Source organism: Trichomycterus rosablanca, chromosome 24 (assembly GCF_030014385.1).
Source record: "Trichomycterus rosablanca isolate fTriRos1 chromosome 24, fTriRos1.hap1, whole genome shotgun sequence".
NCBI lineage: Eukaryota > Metazoa > Chordata > Actinopteri > Siluriformes > Trichomycteridae > Trichomycterus > Trichomycterus rosablanca.
Genome location: NC_086011.1, coordinates 10,501,490 through 10,523,686, shown reverse-complemented (window position 1 = coordinate 10,523,686; position 22,197 = coordinate 10,501,490). Strand labels below are relative to the sequence as shown.

The window sequence follows — 22,197 nt, the reverse complement described above, 5'->3', positions numbered from 1 at the left end:
ATGCAGATCTCCTCTAGAGCAGTGATGTTTTGGGGCTGTCGCTGGGCAACACGGACTTTCAACTCCCTCCACAAATTTTCTATGGGGTTGAGGTCTGGAGACTGGCTAGGCCACTCCAGAACCTTGAAATGCTTTTTACGGAGCCACTCCTTCGTTGCCCGAGCGGTGTGTTTGGGATCATTGTCATGCTGGAAGACCCAACCACGTTCCATCTTCAATTCTCTCACTGATGGAAGGAGGTTTTGGCTTAAAATCTCACGACACATGGCCCCGTTCATTCTTCCCTTAACACAGATCAGTCGTCCTGTCCCCTTTGCAGAAAAACAGCCCCAAAGCATGATGTTTCCACCCCCATGCTTCACAGTAGGTATGGTGTTCTTGGGATGCAACTCAGCATTCTTCTTCCTCCAAACACGACAAGTTGAGTTTTTACCAAAAAGTTCCATTTTGGTTTCATCTGACCACATGATATTCTCCCAATCCTCTTCTGGATCATCCATATGCTCTCTGGCAAACTTCAGACGGGCCTGAACACGCCTGGCACTGCAGGATTTGAGTCCCTCTCGGCGTAGTGTGTTACTTATGGTAGCCTTTGTTACTTTGGTCCCAGCTCTCTGCAGGTCATTCATCAGGTCCCTCCGTGTAGTTCTAATAATAATAATAATACATTTTATTTATATAGCGCTTTTCAGGACACTTAAAGACGCTTGTTCTGGGATTTTTGCTCACCGTTCTCATGATCATTTTGACCCCACGGGATAAGATCTTGCGTGGGGCCCCAGATCGAGGGAGATTATCAATGGTCTTGTATGTCTTCCATTTTCTTACAATTGCTCCCACAGGGTGACCAAATACTTATTTTCCACCATAATTTACAAATAAATTCTTTAAAAATCCTACAATGTGATTTCCTGGATCCTCATTTTGTCTCTCATAGTTGAAGTGTACCTATGATGAAAATTACAGACCTCTCTCATCTTTCTAAGTAGGAGAACTTGCACAATCAGTGGCTGACTAAATACTTTTTGGCTCCACTGTATATGTAGCATATATAGGTTTACATGGTTCAAATTAGAGAAGGATTGGGGGTCTGAACCTCCTAATTAATAGTTGGACCTCCCACCCACAAAAAAGGAAACACAGCAGTTAGGGGGAGGTCATTAGCTATTATATCAAGTGGACCCCCTCTCTTATCACTGCATAATTCACAGTTGTAGCTATACAATTATGACTAGCACATTTCGAAGGACTGATGACTTATCAGAAAGTGCTGCCTGTGTACTACAGATGGCTTATTTTGATAAACATTTTACAAAAAGAGTAATTAATATAAAAATGTTAATGTAAATATAAGGGGTGCCCTGTATAATAAATTCTATGAAGTCATACAAAACTGATTGGTATGTTATGTCTGTGTCTATATTTCTTGCAATCATACACTGATCAACCATAAAACCACCTCCTTGTTTCTACACTCACTGTCCATTTCATCAGCTCCACTTACCATAAAGAAGCACTTTGTAGTTGTACAATTACTTACTGTAGTCCATCTGTTTCACTGCATGCTTTGTTAGTCCCCGTTCATGTTGTTCTTCAATGGTCAGGACTCTCCCAGGACCACTACAGAGCAGGTATTATTTGGATGATGAATCATGCTCAGCACTGCAGTGACACTGACATGGTGGTGGTGTGTTAGTGTGTGTTGTGCTGTTATGAGTGGATAAAGACACAGCAGCACTGATGGAGTTTTTAAACACCTCACTGTCACTGCTGGACTGAGAATAGTCCACCAACCAAAAATATATCCAGCCAACAGCGCCCCGCGAGCAGCGTCCCGCGAGCAGCGTCCTGTGACCACCGATAAAGGTCTAGAAGATGACCAACTCAAACAGCAGCAATAGATGAGCGATTGTCTCTGACTTTACATCTACAAGGTAGTAGTAACATCAACTAGGTAGTAGTGTCTAATAGAGTGGACAGTAGGTGGACACAGTATTAAAAAACTTCAGCAGCGCTGCTGTGTCTGATCCACTCATACCAGCACAACACACACTAACACATCTGTTGATGCATGCTCAATAATCCAGGTACACAAATCCACAAAGTTGAATCAGTTCATCAGTTCAACTTGTGTCCAGATGAACTGATTCAACTTTGTGGACACACTAACACACCACCACCATGTCAGCGTCACTGCAGTGCTGAGAATGATCCAGCACATAAATAATACCTGCTCTGTGGTGGTCCTGTGCAGGTCTTGACCATTGAAGAACAGCATGAAAGGGGGCTAACAAAGCATGCGGAGAAACAGATGGACTACAGTCAGTATTTGTACAACCACAAGGTGTTTCTATATGGTAAGTGGAGCTGATAAAATGGACAGTGAGTGTAGAAACAAGCAGGTGGTTTTAATGTTATGGCTGATCAGTGTACGTATATTGTATTCAAAAGTGATCCAAAAATCAGGCTGCACACGGAGAAGTTAGGAAACACTACTTTAGTCAGTGATATGTTTGGCAGTGTCTCAATTTGCACTCTATTTACTACCTGGAGTACTCGAAATAGTACCATTACAATGGGTAAAGAAGCACAATTTTTGACAGGTGATTAGAGATAACAGATACAGAGGCCCAATTTTAACTCAATTATCAGTTTTCCTCACTCTTTCTACTTCATCTACGATTAGCTGATTAATACGCTGTCTGTCTAGTTTTAACAATAATCCATACAGCATCCTATCCCATTATTTATTCACGTTACACAAACAAATAAACGCGGATTTTTTTATGATAAACAGTACAGATAAAAATACAGTTTGTAGTTGCATTTGCGTTATTGACTTTTTATTGTAACTGACTTTATTATTTTATTAATTTGTCGTCCTGCTGGGAAATGAGCCACTCAAAAATCCCTCAGACTCCTCAGGACCCATGATGCTGTGCGGCATTTTCTCTAACAGATGCGCAACTACAGGGGTTGGACAAAATAACTGAAACACCTGGTTTTAGACCACAATAATTTATTAGTATGGTGTAGGGCCTCCTTTTGCGGCCAATACAGCGTCAATTCGTCTTGGAAATGACATATACAAGTCCTGCACAGTGGTCAGAGGGATTTTAAGCCATTCTTCTTGCAGGATAGTGGCCAGGTCACTACGTGATGCTGGTGGAGGAAAACGTTTCCTGACTCGCTTCTCCAAAACACCCCAAAGTGGCTCAATAATATTTAGATCTGGTGACTGTGCAGGCCATGGGAGATGTTCAACTTCACTTTCATGTTCATCAAACCAATCTTTCACCAGTCTTGCTGTGTGTATTGGTGCATTGTCATCCTGATACACGGCACCGCCATTGGATGCACATGGTCCTCCAGAATGGTTCGGTAGTCCTTGGCAGTGACGCGCCCATCTAGCACAAGTATTGGGCCAAGGGAATGCCATGATATGGCAGCCCAAACCATCACTGATCCACCCCCATGCTTCACTCTGGGCATGCAACAGTCTGGGTGGTACGCTTCTTTGGGGCTTCTCCACACCGTAACTCTCCCGGATGTGGGGAAAACAGTAAAGGTGGACTCATCAGAGAACAATACATGTTTCACATTGTCCACAGCCCAAGATTTGCGCTCCTTGCACCATTGAAACCGACGTTTGGCATTGGCACGAGTGACCAAAGGTTTGGCTATAGCAGCCCGGCCGTGTATATTGACCCTGTGGAGCTCCCGACGGACAGTTCTGGTGGAAACAGGAGAGTTGAGGTGCACATTTAATTCTGCCGTGATTTGGGCAGCCGTGGTTTTATGTTTTTTGGATACAATCCGGGTTAGCACCCGAACATCCCTTTCAGACAGCTTCCTCTTGCGTCCACAGTTAATCCTGTTGGATGTGCTTTGTCCTTCTTGGTGGTATGCTGACATTACCCTGGATACCGTGGCTCTTGATACATCACAAAGACTTGCTGTCTTGGTCACAGATGCGCCAGCAAGACGTGCACCAACAATTTGTCCTCTTTTGAACTCTGGTATGTCACCCATAATGTTGTGTGCATTGCAATATTTTGAGCAAAACTGTGCTCTTACCCTGCTAATTGAACCTTCACACTCTGCTCTTACTGGTGCAATGTGCAATTAATGAAGATTGGCCACCAGACTGGTCCAATTTAGCCATGAAACCTCCCACACTAAAATGACAGGTGTTTCAGTTATTTTGTCCAACCCCTGTATATATTAGCTAAAAATAATCGCCTGATACATTATATTGTAACATAAAGACAGGATGAAATGTCGCGTCCTTATGTTGGTTGTAGTAAAAGTGTATAAAATCCGAACAAATGTTTAAAAAACAGTTACTATTCGATATACAGAAGTGATTCAGCTTCACTGCTCATATACCTTGTGCATTATGGAAGTGTTGAGCCGTTAGCATTTTCCTCAGGTAAATATTTTCCTGTTTGGTGCACTCTGTTTGCTCCTGGTACTTAATAATAAGATCTTTCACTGCTTGAAATATTTCTCCTGCAACCGCCAACAACCGCTCAGTAAAAAGTGAGTTTAAGAACTCTACATCCTCCATTGTGCTTAAAGAATTCATCCCGAACAACAACAACTCCTTCTTCTTCAGTTTTATTTAATACTGGTAACAATGTTCATCTACATATTGCTGCCTCCCACCGCCAAGACCACCGCACATCAGCGCTTTTTGAATTTAGTGATGCAAATTTTGCAAAATTCTTTTAACGAAAGTCGGCAGGTAGCCTTATAGCAAAATTTTTAACGCTGCCCAAGAGGGGATGCATTGCATTTGAAGGCAAACGAGCACATTTTAGTGTAATACTATTATTTGTTAACATGTGCTGCGCATGCGTACGAAAGGGGGTGTCGAATTTCTGTTCAGTTAAATATCATCAGAGCACCATATTCATTCGTTAATTTATTCATTATTTATTTTACCACCGCTTTATCCTATTCAGGGTCGCGATGGGTACACTTCACTGGGCCAAAGGTAGTGTAACCGAACGTCTTAATTGTGTACTTGATTAAGAAAGAAATAAACGGTACATCCATAAATTATTGGGAGCATAATACTTTAATAACGTTACGGTACAGATAGAATGATCACGTGTCAGGAGCACCCTATTCCATGCATTATGGAATCCCCAAAGGGACACAAAACACACTAAACGTGGAAACGTTCATCAAACATTGTCATAACACACCACCACAGAAAATTCTGTTACAGCAAAAATACCCTGGACAGGTCGCCAGTCCATCACAGGGCAGACGCACACACACACACACACACACATTTACACCCAGGGCAACTGCCAGTATTTCCACTTAACATGACTGCATGTCTTTGGACTGTGGGAGAAACCAGATCACCCAAAGGAAACCCACAAAGACACGGGGTGACAGTGCTAACCATCGAGTCGCCCAATTTAGTAACTATTACATTTAAATATTTTATTAAAAACAATAACAAAATGTGTTATAATGTACTATAACATCTATTAAACATGGTTATTTCTGTAGGTTACCCCAGTTTAATCCTTTATTTACTTTCAAATTCAGTACAAAGAAAATACCATAGTAACTACACCAATCAGCCATAACATTAAAACCACCTCCTTGTTTCTACACTCACTGTCCATTTTATCAGCTCCACTTACCATATAGGAGCACTTTGTAGTTCTACAATTACTGACTGTAGTCCATCTGTTTTTCTACATACTTTTTTAACCTGCTTTCATGCTGTTCTTCAATGGTCAGGACCACCACAGAGCAGGTATTATTTAGGTGATGGATCATTCTCAGCGCTGCATTGACAATGACATGGTGATGATGTGTTAGTGTGTGTTGTGCTGGTATGAGTGGATCAGACACAGCAGCCCTCACACTTTTATACAACTGGTAGTTCCGACCTTACAATCTGATTGGTTGAGAAGCGTTCTAAACGTGCTGATATTCGTGATAACAGCACGGTCTTTTCACACCACAGTGGTATTACTCCGCTGACGCGTTGCCATTAACGACAAGCTTTATGCACACAAACGCGCACGCAGGCAACACAGCCTTTTTTTCCCGGTCGCGTTTTAAATCCGTTATCTGATATACAATACAATCTAGCGCACTGTGTAGGGAACATAACCAATTGTCTAATTCACTATCTAGTGCACTATGTAGGGAACATATATCCATGATCTGATACACAATCTAGTGCACTATTTAGGGAACATTAATGTGTTTGTAACGCGAACAGTTAGTTAAGCCAGTTAGCAGCTCCTAGTAGTTCTGTTTTCATCCATAGCCTTTGGTGTGTGCGAGAGGTTTTTTTATTTATTTTTTTCCCTTCGGAGGTTCTTGCTTTCTTCTTCTTCTTGTTCTTACCTCCCTGAAATGTTTTTTTGCAACTTGGGATGTCTGCTTTGTAGTGTTAAACTTTATATTCGTTGTGGAACTACTTTTTGGCGGAAGGTATTGTCAATATTAAAGCATATTTAATATGAAATTCAGGGCTTCTTTGATTTATTTTCTTTCTTTATTTTGTGAAAACTGTTGTATAAAAGCAATAGAACACTCGAGGTCGTGTGTTATCACGAATAACATCACGGCTGTGATGATCTACGGCACTCGCCTTCGGCTCGTGCCTGCGACCGAATCACAGCCGTGATGTTATTCGTAATAACACACTCCCTCTCGTGTTCTATTGCTTAATTAGCCTAGTCACTACATCAGTGTTGGCCTGATAGTACTTCACAAATTGTAGTATTGTAAAAAGTATTGTCAAAGTAAAAATTAACAACGTCAAGCCAGCTTCGGGCTTAAAGACATGGCAGACTGCTGACAGTTTGAATCTTAGAAAGTTTGTACATTTCTGGAAACCTTAATTTAGCTCCAAACTACAAGTTATTGTATATATTTTTAATTTTACACCACTGACAGTTTTTAACACATTAATACTGGTGTTAGTTTATCTGGTGCAGCAGCAGATCTGTTTTTTTAATACTGTTTATAATTACTGTTTTTTATTAGGCACACATTTCCTCTTATCATATGTAAGTGTGCGGTTTAAGGTGTAGGTGTTACTTCAGCTGTTTTCTTTTTTTTTTTTTTTCAAGAACATGTTAAAGCCTCAGATGCTTCTTTAAACTTATGGACAGTTTTTAAACACGTGGCATTATTGGTGCACTATTCTCCACTAGCACTGGCATTGAGGCACCAGTCCATCACTCAGACCTATGGTGAAATAAAAAGTAGCCAATGTATTTACTGGCCTGTTTTTGAATATTTGAAAAAAGAGTCTGTAGAAAACCAACACAACACATGCCAGATATGGTTACCTTTATTTTTATTATGCACATAATACTAAATTCAATATGGAATTCAAACAGTTTGTGATCATATGTACATAACTGATTTAAAAAAAAGTTTTTGTGCATGTTCACTGGATGGATAGAAATTAATCAGTATAAAGACATTTAACTGGACAACAGGTGGCTGGGTGCAAAAAAAAAAAAAACGTATTTGGAGACACTTAAAACACACAATGTTTCACATTAAACAAATTTGCTAACTAAGTGCCAGCAGAACCAGCACTACACTAAAAAAACTACTGCCTAACAGTTTTCATTGCAGACAGGTCATTCAAACATACTGAATTTTTAGTCACATTTTTAATATACATTTTCTAATTTCACAGAAATAGATGAAAAAACACAACATGACCTTAGTGTACTTGTTTCTAAATGACCTAATGAATCTGGCACAATAATTAGAGCCTGTAATTTCTCAAATGAGTGGGGTTAAGTTCGACTGTTGACAGTATAACTTAAAGAAGGTAAATAGGTTTTGTAAAAAAAAAAAGTAGTCACCTTTTTTAACCAGATAATTTGGCCATTTTAGCCACACAGTGCATGTTACCATGCATAAGATAAATAGACTTTTAACCTCTATAGGAGGGCAGCACGGTGGCTCGGTGGGTAGCAAGAAGGTCCTGGGTTTGATCCCCAGGCGGGGCGGTCCGGGTACTTTCTGTGCAGAGTTTGCATGTTCTCCCCGTGTCTGCGTGGGTTTCCTCCGGGAGCTCCGGTTTCCTCCCACAGTCCAAAAACATGCTGTCAGGTTAATTGGAGACACTGAATTGCCCTATAGGTGAATGGGTGTGTGTATGTGTGTCTGCCCTGTGATGGACTGGTGCCCTGTCCAGGGTGTTACTCTATTAAAAAACTGGGATAGGCTCCAGCACCCCCCCAACTTTTTGTGGAATTGAGGTTTGTGTTCAAACAATACAATTTTTCAAGCACACAAAGTGGAGAAGAGGCACTGCTGCTACCAAGCCACGTCTCAAATCTTATACTACTAACTGTTTACAAAAGTTTACCAAGTGTTTGGACCTCCTTTTCTAAGGGACACCTTTTACACACTCTTTGGTTGTTGTTTATTGCTGGGCTTTAAGCTAATCACTGAAAAGTATACTACAGTTGTGTTCAAAATAATAGCAGCCCAACATCACTAAACAGATCGATCACTGTTTTTGGTAGAAATTATATTTATACATGGCACAAAAAATGTACTAGTAGGTGTAGTAGAGTAATAAAAAACCAACAGACCCAACCATCATGACATGCATGATAATAATATATGATAATTATTAATTATTATGATAATAATTAACTAAAAGGGGCATGTTCAAAATAATAGCATTGTGAAGTTCAATTAGTGAGGTCATTCATTCTGTGAAAAAATGGGTGTCAAACAGGTGGCCCTTATTAAAGTATAAAAGCAGCAGATGTTGTACATGCTGGATATAGTGCATTTCTCTCTAAAAAATAGAGTAAAATGGGTCGTTCCAGACATTGTTCATAAGAACAGCGTACTTTGATTAAAAAGTTGATTGGAGAGGGAAAAACATATAAAGAAGTGCAGAAAATTATAGGCTGCTCAGCTAAAATGATTTCAAATGCTTTAAAATGACAACCAAAACCAATAAGATGTGGAAGAAAATGATAAACTACCATTCGAATGGATTGAAGAATAGCCAAAATGGCAAAGACTCAGCCAATGATCAGCTCCAGGGAGATCAAAGAAGGTCTAAAGTTACCTGTGAGTACTGTGACAGTTAGAAGACGCCTGTGTGAAGCCAAGCTATCGGCAAGAAGCCCCCGCAAAGTCCCATTGTTGCAAAAACGACATGTGCTAAATAGGGGTTACACTTTGCCAAAGAACACATTCACTGGCCTAAAGAGAAATGGAGCAACATTTTGTGGACTGATGAAAGCAAGATTGTTCTTTTTGGGTCTAGGGGCCGCAGACAGTTTGTCAGATGACCCCCGAACACTGAATTCAAGCCACAGTACACTGTAAAGACAGTGAAGCATGGTGGCGCAAGCATCATGATATGGGGATGTTTCTCATAGTATGGTGTCGGCCCTATTTATCGCATACCAGGGATCATGGATCAGTTTGAATACATCAAAATACTTGAAGAGGTCATGTTGTCTCATGCCGAAGTGGAAAAGCCCTTGAAATGGATGTTTCAACAAGACAATGACCCCAAACACACCAGTAAGCGTGCAACACCTTGGTTCCAGACCAACAAGAATAACGTTATGGAGTGGTCAGCCCAATCTCCAGACCTTAATCCAATAGAAAACTTGTGGGGTGACATCAAAAATGCTGTTTCTGAGGCAAAACCAAGAAATGCAGAGGAATTGTGGAATGTGGTCCAAGCGTCCTGGGCTGGAAAACCTGTTCACAGGTGCCAGAAGTTTGACTCCATGAAACACAGATGTGAAGCAAGTCTCAGAAACAATGGATATATTGAATACAACTAAATATTAGTTTAGTGATTTACAGGAAAGCTAAATATTGAAGTATTTTTTAGTTTACACAGTAAATGTTTGAGTTTGTAAAGAAAAATGCAGAGACTGCTATTTTTTTTGAACAGCCTAATATTCCCTTTTTATCACTTTCTGTAAAGTAGTAACACATTTGATCAATTTAAATTCATGTTTTGATTTGGAAAAGAATGTGCAGTGTTCTCAATGCATTTGTGTGTATGAAAATAAAAGCTATTATAAGAATTCTGAGCTTTATTCACTTTTTTAAACACACTGCTATTATTTTAAACACAACTGTATATTAATAATCTGTAATAATATAATATATGTTAAAATGCTAAAATAACAAACAGTTTACAAGTGATCATGATGGGAGTGTTAAGTGAATCAGGCACTGTGCATTAGGCATAAAGCACATTACCACCAAAATCATACTCTTTTGAAGCCAATCTGGCAGTCTGACAAATCAGGGTTTGGTAGGTGCTCAGAGAATGCAATAGCTGTTTGCAATAGCTTGAACTGTACAGTTTGGTGGAGGATGAATAATGGTATTGAGTCAATATAATGGTCCTGGCTCTAAGGCCTCTCCAGTGATCATAATTCATAATCCTTAAATAATAATATTAAAGTTACAGTCTACAATCATTGTTTAGTAGGTTTTTTAACATCATTTTTTACACTTCGGTTACATTCATGACAGGACAGGTAGCTCCAATTAATCTGACTGCATGTCTTTAGACTGTTGGAAACTGGAGCTTTCCCACACAAACAAGGCCAGTGATAGCTCAGTGGTTAAGGTACTGGACTATTAAACAGAAGGTTGCCGGTTCAAGCCCCACCACCACCAAGTTGCCACTGTTGGATCCCTGAGAAAGGCCCTTAACCCTCAATTGCTCATCATGTTCCGCTCATTGTGTAAGTCGCTTTGGATAAAAGCGTCTGCTAAATGCTGTAAATGTAAACAAGGGAAGAACATGCAAACTCCATTTGGGAATCTAGGGACCTTCTTGTTGTGAGGCGACAGGGCTACCCACTAAGCCACTGTGCTGTCCCAGTCTACAATGACATTAAATACATATGTAAATACATCAAATTTTTTTTTTCAGTATAACAATAACCCTATGCGCCATAACGAATTAATCAGGTTTAACTGACTTATGCAAAGCTAAAACCTTAAAACCATCCAAACCTTGGATAAAAAAAAGTCTTGGATAAATTTAAATATTAAAGCAATTAAGCAAGGCTTACTAGAACATATTTGAAAATGATAAATGCCGTTATACACCGATCAACTATAACATTAAAACCACCTCCTTGTTTATACACTCACTGTCCATTTTATCAGCTCCACTTACCATATAAGAGCACTTTGTAGTTCTACAATTACTGACTGTAGTCTATTTATATCTTCACATTCCTTTTTAGGATGCATTCACCCTGTTCTTCAATGGTCAGGACCCACACAGGACCATCACAGAGCAGGTATTATTTAGGTGGTGGATCATTCTTAGGACTGCAGTGACACTGACATGGTGGTGGTGTGTTAGTGTGTGTTGTGCTGGTATGAGTGGATAAGACACAGCAGCGCTGATGGAGTTTTTAAACACCTCACTGTCACTGCTGGACTGAGAATAGTCCACCAACCAAAAATATATCCAGCCAACAGCGCTCCGTGGGCAGCGTCCTGTGACCACTGATGAAGGTCTAGAAGATGACCAACTAGGTAGGAGTGTCTAATAGAGTGGACAGTGAGTGGACATGGTATTTAAAAACTCCAGCAGCGCTGCTGTGTCTGATCCACTCATACCAGCACAACACACACTAACACACCACCACCATGTCATTGTCACTGCAGTTCTGAGAATGATCCACCACCTAAATAATACCCGCTCTGTGGTGGACCTGTGGTGGTCCTGACCATTGAAGAACAGGGTGAAAGCAGGTTAAAACAGTATGTAGACAAACAAATGAACTACAGTCAGTAATTGTAGAACTACAAAGTGCTTCTATATGGTAAGTGGAGCTGATAAAATGGACAGTGAGTGTAGAAACAAGGAGGTGGTTTTAATGTTATGGCTGATCAGTGGTAGCACTGTTGCCTCACAACAATAAGGTCCTGGGTTCCATTTCCAGTTGGAGTGGTTTGGTTCCTTTCTGTGTTCCCTGTGTGTGTGTTTCCTATGGATCCGCCGGGTTCCTGCCAAAGTCCAAAAACATGCAAAACTGCCCTAGGTGTGAATGTGTGTGTTTGCCCTGTGATGGACTGGCAACCTGTCCAGTGAGTTTCCTGCCTTTTGCCCAGCCACACCCACTGCGACCCTGAATAAGATACAGCAATGGTACAACAGACAATGAATGAATGAATGATCCTCAAATAGTTATATTTAAACAAATATACTTCTATTAAATTCTAAGCCTGCAATACTCATGCTGTGTTTACCCCCCTGCCATCATTTACTTTTTTGTAAGAACTCGACCTAGTTGACCAGGATGGCAGCGTAGGTGGTCCTTAGCTTGACTCATCCATGTGAAGCATCTCCCACATATAGAACAGCAGTAGATTTTCTCTCCAGTGTGCATCCTTTCATGCCCTTTCAAGTGCCCCTTCTGACTGAATGTCTTGTCGCAGAACTTGCACTGATATGGTCTCTCTCCTGTATGAGTCCGAAGGTGAATTTTGAGGACGTGGGGGGTGCTGTAGCACTTCCCACACAGTTGGCAACAGTTGGAGCTTTTGTTCTGGTGTAGTAGCATGTGCTTTGTTAAAAGCATTTGGTTTTCAAAATACATTTTGCACATGTGGCAGTAAAATGAGCTGCAAACTGTTTGGAGTGATTTCACATGTTCTGAACATGAAGGGGAAACTGGTTCTTCTTTTATAAAGACCTGATGATTTAGACTTTCTGAAATGTTTAGCACATCCGAGTCCTCTGGTAAACAGTCGTCGTTTTTTTCCTGAATATTTGGGGATTTAACTGAGCAAGGGTAAGGTCTCTTCACTCTACTGGCAGTCCTTACAGGAGAAGAAGTGAATAAAGAAGAATTGTTAAATTGCTCCTGTGGCTCGGCCTTCTCTTTTTCCAGCTTCACGTGTGTCGAGTTTAAAGGCCCCTGGCTGGAGTTTTGCTGCTTAACAGGAACTCTATCGACATGACTTCCATTTGCATCTGTCAAAAACATAAAGAATTATTGTAGGTTACAAACTGCGAAGAGCAACAATAGCTTGTTGATGGGCCATACAACCTAACAGAACAAAGTAGAAAGCATGTACTATGCTTTTGTAACTAAGATGCTGTACATAAGCCTCAGATAAAAATGCTTAATACCTAGGGTCAGATGGAATATTGTGAAGTGCACATAAACTGTGAAGCAATGGAAATATGTAACAGAAGTAATGAAACACACAATACCATTCTACAACCCCAAATCAGAAAAAGTTGGGATTTTTTCTGGGCTGTGAAGCATCTAGGATGGACCATCACACAGTGGAAATATGCATTGTGGTCAGATGAATCAGCATTCCAGGTCTTTTTTTTGAAAAAATGGATGCTGTGTGCTCTGGACCAAAGATGAAAAGGACCATCCAGACTGTTATTAGCAAGTTCAAAAGCCAGGGTCTGTCATGGTATGGGGCTGTGTCAGTGCCCTTGGCAAAGGTCATTTACACTTCTTTGATGGCAGCATTAATGCAGGAAAGTACATTGAGATCTTAGAGCAACATGTGCTGCCCTCAAGACGTCATCTTTTCCAGGGACGTCCATGCATTTTTCAACAAGACAATGCAAAACCACATGCTGCACACATTACAAAGCCGTGGCTGCGGAAGAAGAGGGTACGGGTACTGGACTGACCTGCCTGCAGTCCTGACCTGTCCCCAATAGAGAACGTGTGGAGAATTTTGAAACGAAAAATGCGACAACGACGACCCCGTACTGTTGCACATCTTAAGACGTGTTTGCAAGAAAGAATGGGACAAAATAAAACTTGAAACACTAAATCACTTGGTATCCTCGGTGCCAAAACGTCTTTTAAGTGTGGTGAAAAAGAATGGCAACATTACAAAGTGGTAAATACTTTACTGTCCCAACTTTTTTTGGAATGTGCTGCAGGCCTGAAATGCAGGAATGGATGTTTATTAATAAATTAAATGAAGTTGAGCAGACAAAACATGAAATATCTCAGGTTCATCCTGTCTGCAATGAAATAACTGACTTTGGGTTGTAGATAATTACACCCATCAGTGTTGAATTAACAATAATGGTTAGTCAAGCGTCATTGCCAAACATAAAAGCTTCTGAGGTTGAGTTAAGTATGGGGGTGACAGAGTTGTGCTCTGGTACTGGTTGGTGCCAGTGGAACTGATGCATTGCAGCAAGAACAATAAAGAAGATAAAACCTGAAATGTCTCAGCACAAACTTAAACTAATCTCTGGCCCAACTGGGTGTCCCAACAGAAAAAAACACATATCAAAACTGGTTAAGTCATACTAAAGTTGGGCTTTTGGAATGGCCCTCAAAGTCCTGATAAGTCTATGAAACTATGTAGACTGCACTGAAAAGTAAAGTCTGAGCCAGTCAACCAACAAATTTGGTTTATCTTTACTTATTTTGCCAAGTAGATTATTCACCAAAGGACTGTTGAGTCTGGTTCCTCTAAAGGTTTCTTCCTGTAATTTTAAAGGGACTTTTCCCTTGCCACTGCCCCCCTTGGCTTGCTGGATTCCTGGATTCTGTAAAGTTGCTTTGATACCATGTCTATTGTAAAAAGCACTATACAAATACATTTAGATTTAACTTGACTAGACTAGTCTGAGCCAGTCAACCAACAAATTTGGTTTATCTTTACTTATTTTGCCAAGTAGATTATTCACCAAAGGACTGTTGAGTCTGGTTCCTCTAAAGGTTTCTTCCTGTAATTTTAAAGGGACTTTTCCCTTGCCACTGCCCCCCTTGGCTTGCTGGATTCCTGGATTCTGTAAAGTTGCTTTGATACCATGTCTATTGTAAAAAGCACTATACAAATAAATTTAGATTTAACTTGACTAGACTTGACTTGACTTTAATTACTAGCGTATGTCACTGTCCAAAAAGCTTCCACATATGTATTTCAATTATCCAGTCAGAACAGTTTGAAAATTATTGTTAAGATGACTTTTTCCATGTCAACTTTTGACCTCATCTCTAAGTCAGCATTGCCTTTGTTTTTAAAGACAAATGTTTTACCCATGATGTGCTGCTTGGACACTTCTGCTCCTGCAGCATGTACAGGACTGCATGGCACAGTAGCACATGATTGCTGCTGTGGTTCAGGATCTTTCTGCATAGTACTGAGCTCCAGCTTCACTTGAAAAACTGAGGTGTGGGAATCCAGTGGTGCTTGGATGGAGTTCTGCTGCTCTGGAGAACATGTATCTGCTTGGTTGGTTTTTGCATCTAGAGAAAATGAATGAATGAATGAATGAGTTGTGTGATTTTCTGCTATTAAAGTGCACCCTCTCCTGGGTGTGTTCCACCTCGCACCAACAGTTTTAATGATAGGCTGACTAGGATGAAAAAATGACTGAAAATGAATTAATAGCTGAAAGCATTGTGCAAACCTATGGGGCATGTTTAAACAAATCCAAAGGGTATGATATGCCTCGTTACACATGCAACTGAGAACAGCCTAAAGAAAGTAGGAGGAAATGAGAAGAACATCCAAAACAAACAACAGGAAATTTTTAGCTGCTCATTGACCGAGAAAATTGTGTGTGTATGTGTGTTTAAACATTATAGTAAACAGTAAAAGTTCACCTTTTGTAAGTTTGTAAATACAAAAGGTTAACATGACTTCATGTAACAAAACCAGAAACTGTACAAATAATACCAAATTTATCTTAAACTTTATTACTCATAACAAATTTGTATTTAATAATGTTTCTTTTACAATGGCTTTGTAATTGTATGCTTTAACCCCATATAAAATATTGGTTTTCATCCTGTGGGTTAAGTCCATCCCATTGGGTCAAGTTGGTAATGCAGGAGGGAGGCATCAAATTCTAAATATAACTTATCATAAAGAATCACTTTGTAGTTCTACAATTACTGACTGTAGTCCATTTGTTTCTCTACATACTTCTTTAGCCTGCTTTCACCCAGTTCTTCAATGGTCAGTATCCCCACAGGACCACCACAGAGCAGGTATTATTTAGGTGGTGGATCGTTCTCAGCACTGCATTGACAATGACATGGTGGTGGTGTGTTAGTGTGTGTTGTGCTGGTATGAGTGGATCAGACACAGCGGCGCTGCTGGAGCTTTTAAATACTGTGTCCACTCTCTGTCCACTCTATTAGACACTCCTAAATAGTTGGTCCACCTTGTAGATATAAAGTCAGAGACGATCACTCATCTATTGCTGCTGTTTGAGTTGGTCATCTTCTAGACCTTCATCAGTGGTCACAGGACACTGCCCAAGGGGCGCTGTTGGCTGGATATATTTTTGTTTGGTGGACTATTCTCAGTCCAGCAGTGACAATGAGGTGTTTAAAAACTCCATCAGCGCTGCTGTGTCTTATCCACTCATACCAGCACAACACACACTAACACACCATCACCATGTCAATGTCACCGCAGTGCTGAGAATAATCCACCACCCAAATAATACCTGCTGTGTAGTGGTCCTGGGATAGCCCTGACCATTGAAGAACAGCATGAAAGGGGGCTAACAAAGCATGCAGAGAAATATATGGACAACAGTCAGTAATTGTAGAACTACAAAGTGCTTCTATATGGTAAAATGGACAGTGAGTGTAGAAACAAGGAAGTGGTTATAATGTTATGGCTGATCGGTGTATAATTTAACCTTTATTATTTACAATTTTAAATTTAACTACAACTATAAATATATTTGCATTTAACTTCAAAAATAGGCCTTAGGTAAAAAATGACGCAATTTGCACTTTGGAGGAAGTAGAGCCATTTCAGATACCTGACTTAGACTTGCTCGACGACAGTAAAGCTGCCTTCAGGGGCTCCCTGAAAGTTTCAGTGTTTAAGTAATCAGTGTTTTTTGTCATCTAGACTTGTTAACAAAAGCCTGCTTTAACTTTTGTGAATTTCTAATTACATGGCTTTGTATTAGAAATTCAATGCATAATTAATTTACCAGAAAATAGAAGTAATAGTCTGAATCCACTGAACAACTGCCTGGAATTGGAGATGAAGTTCTGCAGTATGGATATTACAGATGTCAATAATAAATCACTGCTACTGACTTTTCTAATAGCGTAACAAGGTTTAAATACCACTACATATATTTTTAACCATTTAAAGCTTTTGCTTACCTAAACAAGCTAAATATTTAAGAATGAAAGCCAAACTAGTTTTCATTAACTAATAATATTTAAATCTGTATGGTGCATATTAAAAAAATCATGTGGACACAAATATGAAACAGCTTGTAAATGGAAAGGTTGTACAGAACGTTATTTTGCAACTTTTCTCTATAAGTAGTTATAAAATCAACACAATGTTTTGACCAACCTGTATGCAAGATATTTAGAAGTTTGTAATTAAGTGGATGTGAAGTTGGAATGAATCTGTTTATGTAGTTTTGTCTTTCTCGAAATGACAAAATGGAACATTTCACACATTTAGGACGTTTATTCATTGTAAAAGAACGTAAATACACACGATTATATGCAGGTACTTAACAAGTAAATAAAAGTTAATATATAGTGAATGCTTAAACTGTTCAGTTTTATAATTTTCTTGCTTTTTATCAGTAACAGGTTGAGTAGTTGTAAACAAACTGATTTATACATACCTATTGTACCTGGTGGATGGTAGCTGATTTCAGTCAGCAGTTTTTTGAGGTAAACATTCTCCTGTTTGGAGTGCTCTATCTGCTCCTGAAACGCTTTCAGAGTCTCCTCAAACATCTGACATATTTCTCCTGCTATAGTGGTTAAACGCTGATGAATAAACAAATTTACAGACTCTAATTTACAATTCTGAGCAACAGAAGCCATGGCGAAATGTAAACTCAAGCAGCTGTGTAAAAAAAAGCTGCTTTTATTACAGCTTTCAAAATAAAAGCCCAGGAAGACGAAATTTGCATGGCCACCTTAAAGAAAATTATTTTTTTAAATTTTGATTTTGAGAATAAAGTCGTATAAGTTTCGTTTTCGAGATTAAAGTAAAAATATTATGAGAATAAAGTCGAAATATTACGACATTAAAATCGAAATAATTACGAGATTAAAGTCGAAATAATTACGAGATTAAAGTCGAAATAATTTCGAAATTAACGTAGAAATAATTTCGAAATTAAAGTCGAAATAATTTCGACCTTAAAGTCAAAATAATTACGAGATTAAAGTCGAAATATTATGAGAATAAAGTTGAAATATGAGATTAAAGTCGAAATAATTACAAGATTAAAGTCAAAATATTATAAGAAAAAAATTGAAATATTACTAGATTAAAGTCGAAATAATTACGAGATTAAAGTCGAAATAATTACGAGATTAAAGTCAAAATAATTACAAGATTAAAGTCAAAATATTATGAGATTAAAGTCAAAATATTACGAGATTAAAAACTAAATAATTACGAGATTAAAGTAAAAATAATTACAAGATTAAAGTCAAAATATTATGAGAATAAAATTGAAATATTACTAGATTAAAGTCGAAATAATTACGAGATTAAAGTTGAAATAATTACGAGATTAAAGTCAAAATAATTACAAGATTAAAGTCAAAATATTATGAGATTAAAGTCAAAATATTATGAGAATAAAGTCGAAATATTACGAGATTAAAAACGAAATAATTACGAGATTAAAGTAAAAATAATTACAAGATTAAAGTAAAAATAATTACGAGATTAAAGTCAAAATAATTACGAGATTAAAGTCAAAATAATTACAAGATTAAAGCCGACATATTATGGCCATAGCAACCTCCTTTTGTTAAAATGAGGGATGTTCATGATTTGTTATACTTTCGGTTTCACAAATAAAGAAATCCCCAATCTCCTGCCACATCAGCACCAGTTTGTTATTAGCATCAGGACGCTGAAAGGGCTTTCAAATAAACTGTGTTTATTTAGAAGAACGTGCGCCAACGGTGCGCTTGGCATCTGCGTCGTCAGCAGTACTTCAACCAAGCCTTATGGACTCGTACAATAAGCTAAAGCGGTATGGCATAACTGGTTGCATTGACGGATTTAGTCATCATGTCATATGGATGGAAGTGTACAATACAAACAACCACCCAAAAAGTAATAGTGAGTTATTGGATAATTATAATTATATAATTATAAGCTGCCCTCAGCGTGCCGATCCAGGTACTGAGACCCTTGCTTCTCTGAACTGACAAGCCTGCCACGGCTGCACACTCGTTGGTCATAATATTTCGACTTTATTCTCATAATCATTTTGACTTTAATCTCATAATATTTTGACTTTATTCTCATAATATTTTGACTTTAATCTCGAAATCGAAACTTATATGACTTTATTCTCAAAATCAAAACTTAAAAATATTTTTTACAGTGGCCCTAATACGGCACAGGATTGTTGATCTTTTTCGTGTCAGTCTAAACAGAAATAACACAGTTGATTTAAAATGTTAAGTTTTAATTAAAGTCACATTTGGCAAAGCCGGCCTGCAAGATTATTATAGTTCGACAGTCGCTGCATTTTTATGCAGTAACACAATAAAAATATTTAAAAAGACAGAGAACTGAACCAGTGACCAAATGCCTATGGGAGCAGATACACTCTATATTGCCAAAAGTATTCGCTCATCTGCCTTCACACGCATATGAACTTGAGTGACATCCCATTCTTAATCCATAGGGTTTAATATGATGTCGGTCCAAAATCTCTTGGTATGCTGAAGCATTAAGAGTTCCTTTCGCTGGAACTAAAGGGCCGAGCCCAACTCCTGAAAAACAACCCCACACCATAATCCCCCCTCCACCAAACTTCACACATGGCTCAATGCAGTCAGACAAGTACCGTTCTCCTGGCAACCGCCAAACCCAGACTCGTCCATCGGATTGCCAGACGGAGAAGCGTGATTTGTCACTCCAGAGAACACGTCTTCACTGCTCTAGAGTCCAATGCTTTGCATTGCGCTTGGTGATGTAAGGCTTGGATGCAGCTGCTCAGCCATGGAAACCCATTCCATGAAGCTCTCTACACTGTTCTTGAGCTAATCTGAAGGCCACATGAAGTTTGGAGATCTGTAGCATTGACTCTGCAGAAAGTTGGCGACCTCTGCGCCTCAGCATTCACTGACCCCGCTCTGTCATTTTACGTGCCCTGTGATGAACTGGCAACCTGTTTGGGATGTTTCCCAGCTTCCGCCTAGTGAATTGCATGATTTAAACAATAAATAAATACATTTTATGCCACTTTCCCACCATGACCATGTCAATAATTCAGAAACGGATAGTATACATGTTATTTTATTAAATACATAAACTTGTGTATAACAATATAACAATTTTACAATATAACAATGTAACCAGCACTGGTAAAAAAGTGTAATATGTGAACAACAATGATCAAAATTCTAAAATAATCTTTATTGTAAAGACATTTTACCCCCCAAAATTTATAATAATAAAAAGTGCAGTAAAACTGTAGACCTCTAAAAAATTAAGAGCATAAACTGAAATCATTAAGTGCACATACAGTGTTTAAATATGAAATGAGGATTATGTAGCTTGTAGAAATATCTCTGTATTTACAGTGAACAATTTATTATATTAAATATAACAAAACCAGTCAAACTGAACATCACTGGTTACCAGAGAAAAATATGTAGGCTTGTGTATACCTTCTGCTAAAAGCAATACTAGCAAACACTCATTCTTGAAGACTGTAAAATTAATCTGTAATACATTTTCAGGTTTTAAAGCTCAACATTTAATAATAATAGCAAGAGATATCTGTGAACTCTTTGTAGTTTGCTGGACTTCTTACCAAATATGTCCTTGTATTCATCTAAGTTATTCAGACTAAACATATTGCCATTTACTAACTGCTTCATTCTGGTCAGTGTCATAAATGGTCCAGTGCCCCAGAAAAACTGGGAAGCAACACACCTCAGACAGCGTGCCAATCAAGCACAGGCAACACACCATTACTGACTTATTTACTTAAACCCAGGGGCAATATAGAGTACCAAATTTACCAAACTTACTGGTATGTTTTTGGGAGTACTGGTGTACCCTAAGAAAAACCATGCAGGTATGAAAAAAATATTCCAAACCCCTTACAGACAGTGACCAGAATTGAAGATGAAACACATGACATTTTGCTACATATAACTGAATTAAATTGTATACACAGATCAGGCATAACATTATGACCACCTCCTTGTTTCTACACTCACTGTCCATTTTATCAGCTCCACTTACAATATAGAAGCACTTTGTAGTTCTACAATTACTGACTGTAGTTTATCTACTGTATTTCTCTACATACTTTTTTTTTTGCTTGCTTTCACCCTGTTCTTCAATGGTCAGGACCCCACAGGACCCCCACAGAGCAGGTGTTATTTAGGTGTCGGATCATTCTCAGCACTGCAGTGACAATGACATGGTGGACCACTCACTGTCCACTCTATTAGACACTCCTACCTAGTTGGTCCACCTTGTAGATGTAAAGTCAGAGACGATGGCTCATCTGTTGCTGCTGTTTGAGTTGGTCATCTTGTAGACCTTCATCAGTGGTCACCGGTCGCTGCCCACGGGACGCTGTTGGCTGGATATATTTTGGGTTGGTGGACTATTCTTTGTCTAGCAGGGACAGTGAGGTGTTCAAAAACTCCAGCAGTGCTGCTGTGTCTGATCCACTCATACCAGCACAACACACACTAGCACACCACCACCATGTCAGTGTCACTGCAGTGCTGAGAATGATCCACCACCTAAATAATACCTGCTCTGTCGTGGTTCTGACCACTGAAGAACAGGTTGAAAGCAGGCTAAAAAAGTATGCAGAGAAACAGACGGACTACAATCAGTAATTGTAGAACTACAAAGTGCTTCTATATGGTAAGTGGAGCTGATAAAATGGACAGTGAGAGCAGAAACAAGAAGGTGGTTTTAATGTTATGCCTAATCGGTGTACATTCCTAAAATAAATGGCATCAATCATTCCTAAGGAATGTTATTACAAACCTCAAGTAAAATACTATTATTTTGGGCAAAGAAGTATGCTTTATCACAGCTAAATTATCTTTTCATTTTAACACAATTAAATTATTGTTTGGGGTCTAAAGACATCCCTTGATTCAACTTTGGAAGCCACATGTTTTCATTAAAGGACAGTTATGGACTACAGGTGGGGCAGTCCAACAC

The 22,197-nt window shown here is 38.9% G+C and overlaps 1 protein-coding gene across 1 annotated transcript; it reads right to left on the bottom strand.

Annotated features, from left to right (window-relative positions):
• Positions 1-11,983: 11,983 nt before the first annotated feature.
• On the bottom strand, positions 11,984-17,756 carry LOC134302149 (zinc finger protein 26-like). Its single transcript, XM_062987196.1, has 3 exons — positions 17,651-17,756; positions 15,060-15,269; positions 11,984-13,003 (listed from the first exon to the last, which is right to left on the bottom strand). The coding sequence occupies exons 1-3, from the start codon at positions 17,754-17,756 to the stop codon at positions 12,291-12,293; spliced, it is 1,029 nt and encodes a 342-aa protein (XP_062843266.1). The 3' UTR covers positions 11,984-12,290.
• Positions 17,757-22,197: the final 4,441 nt, after the last annotated feature.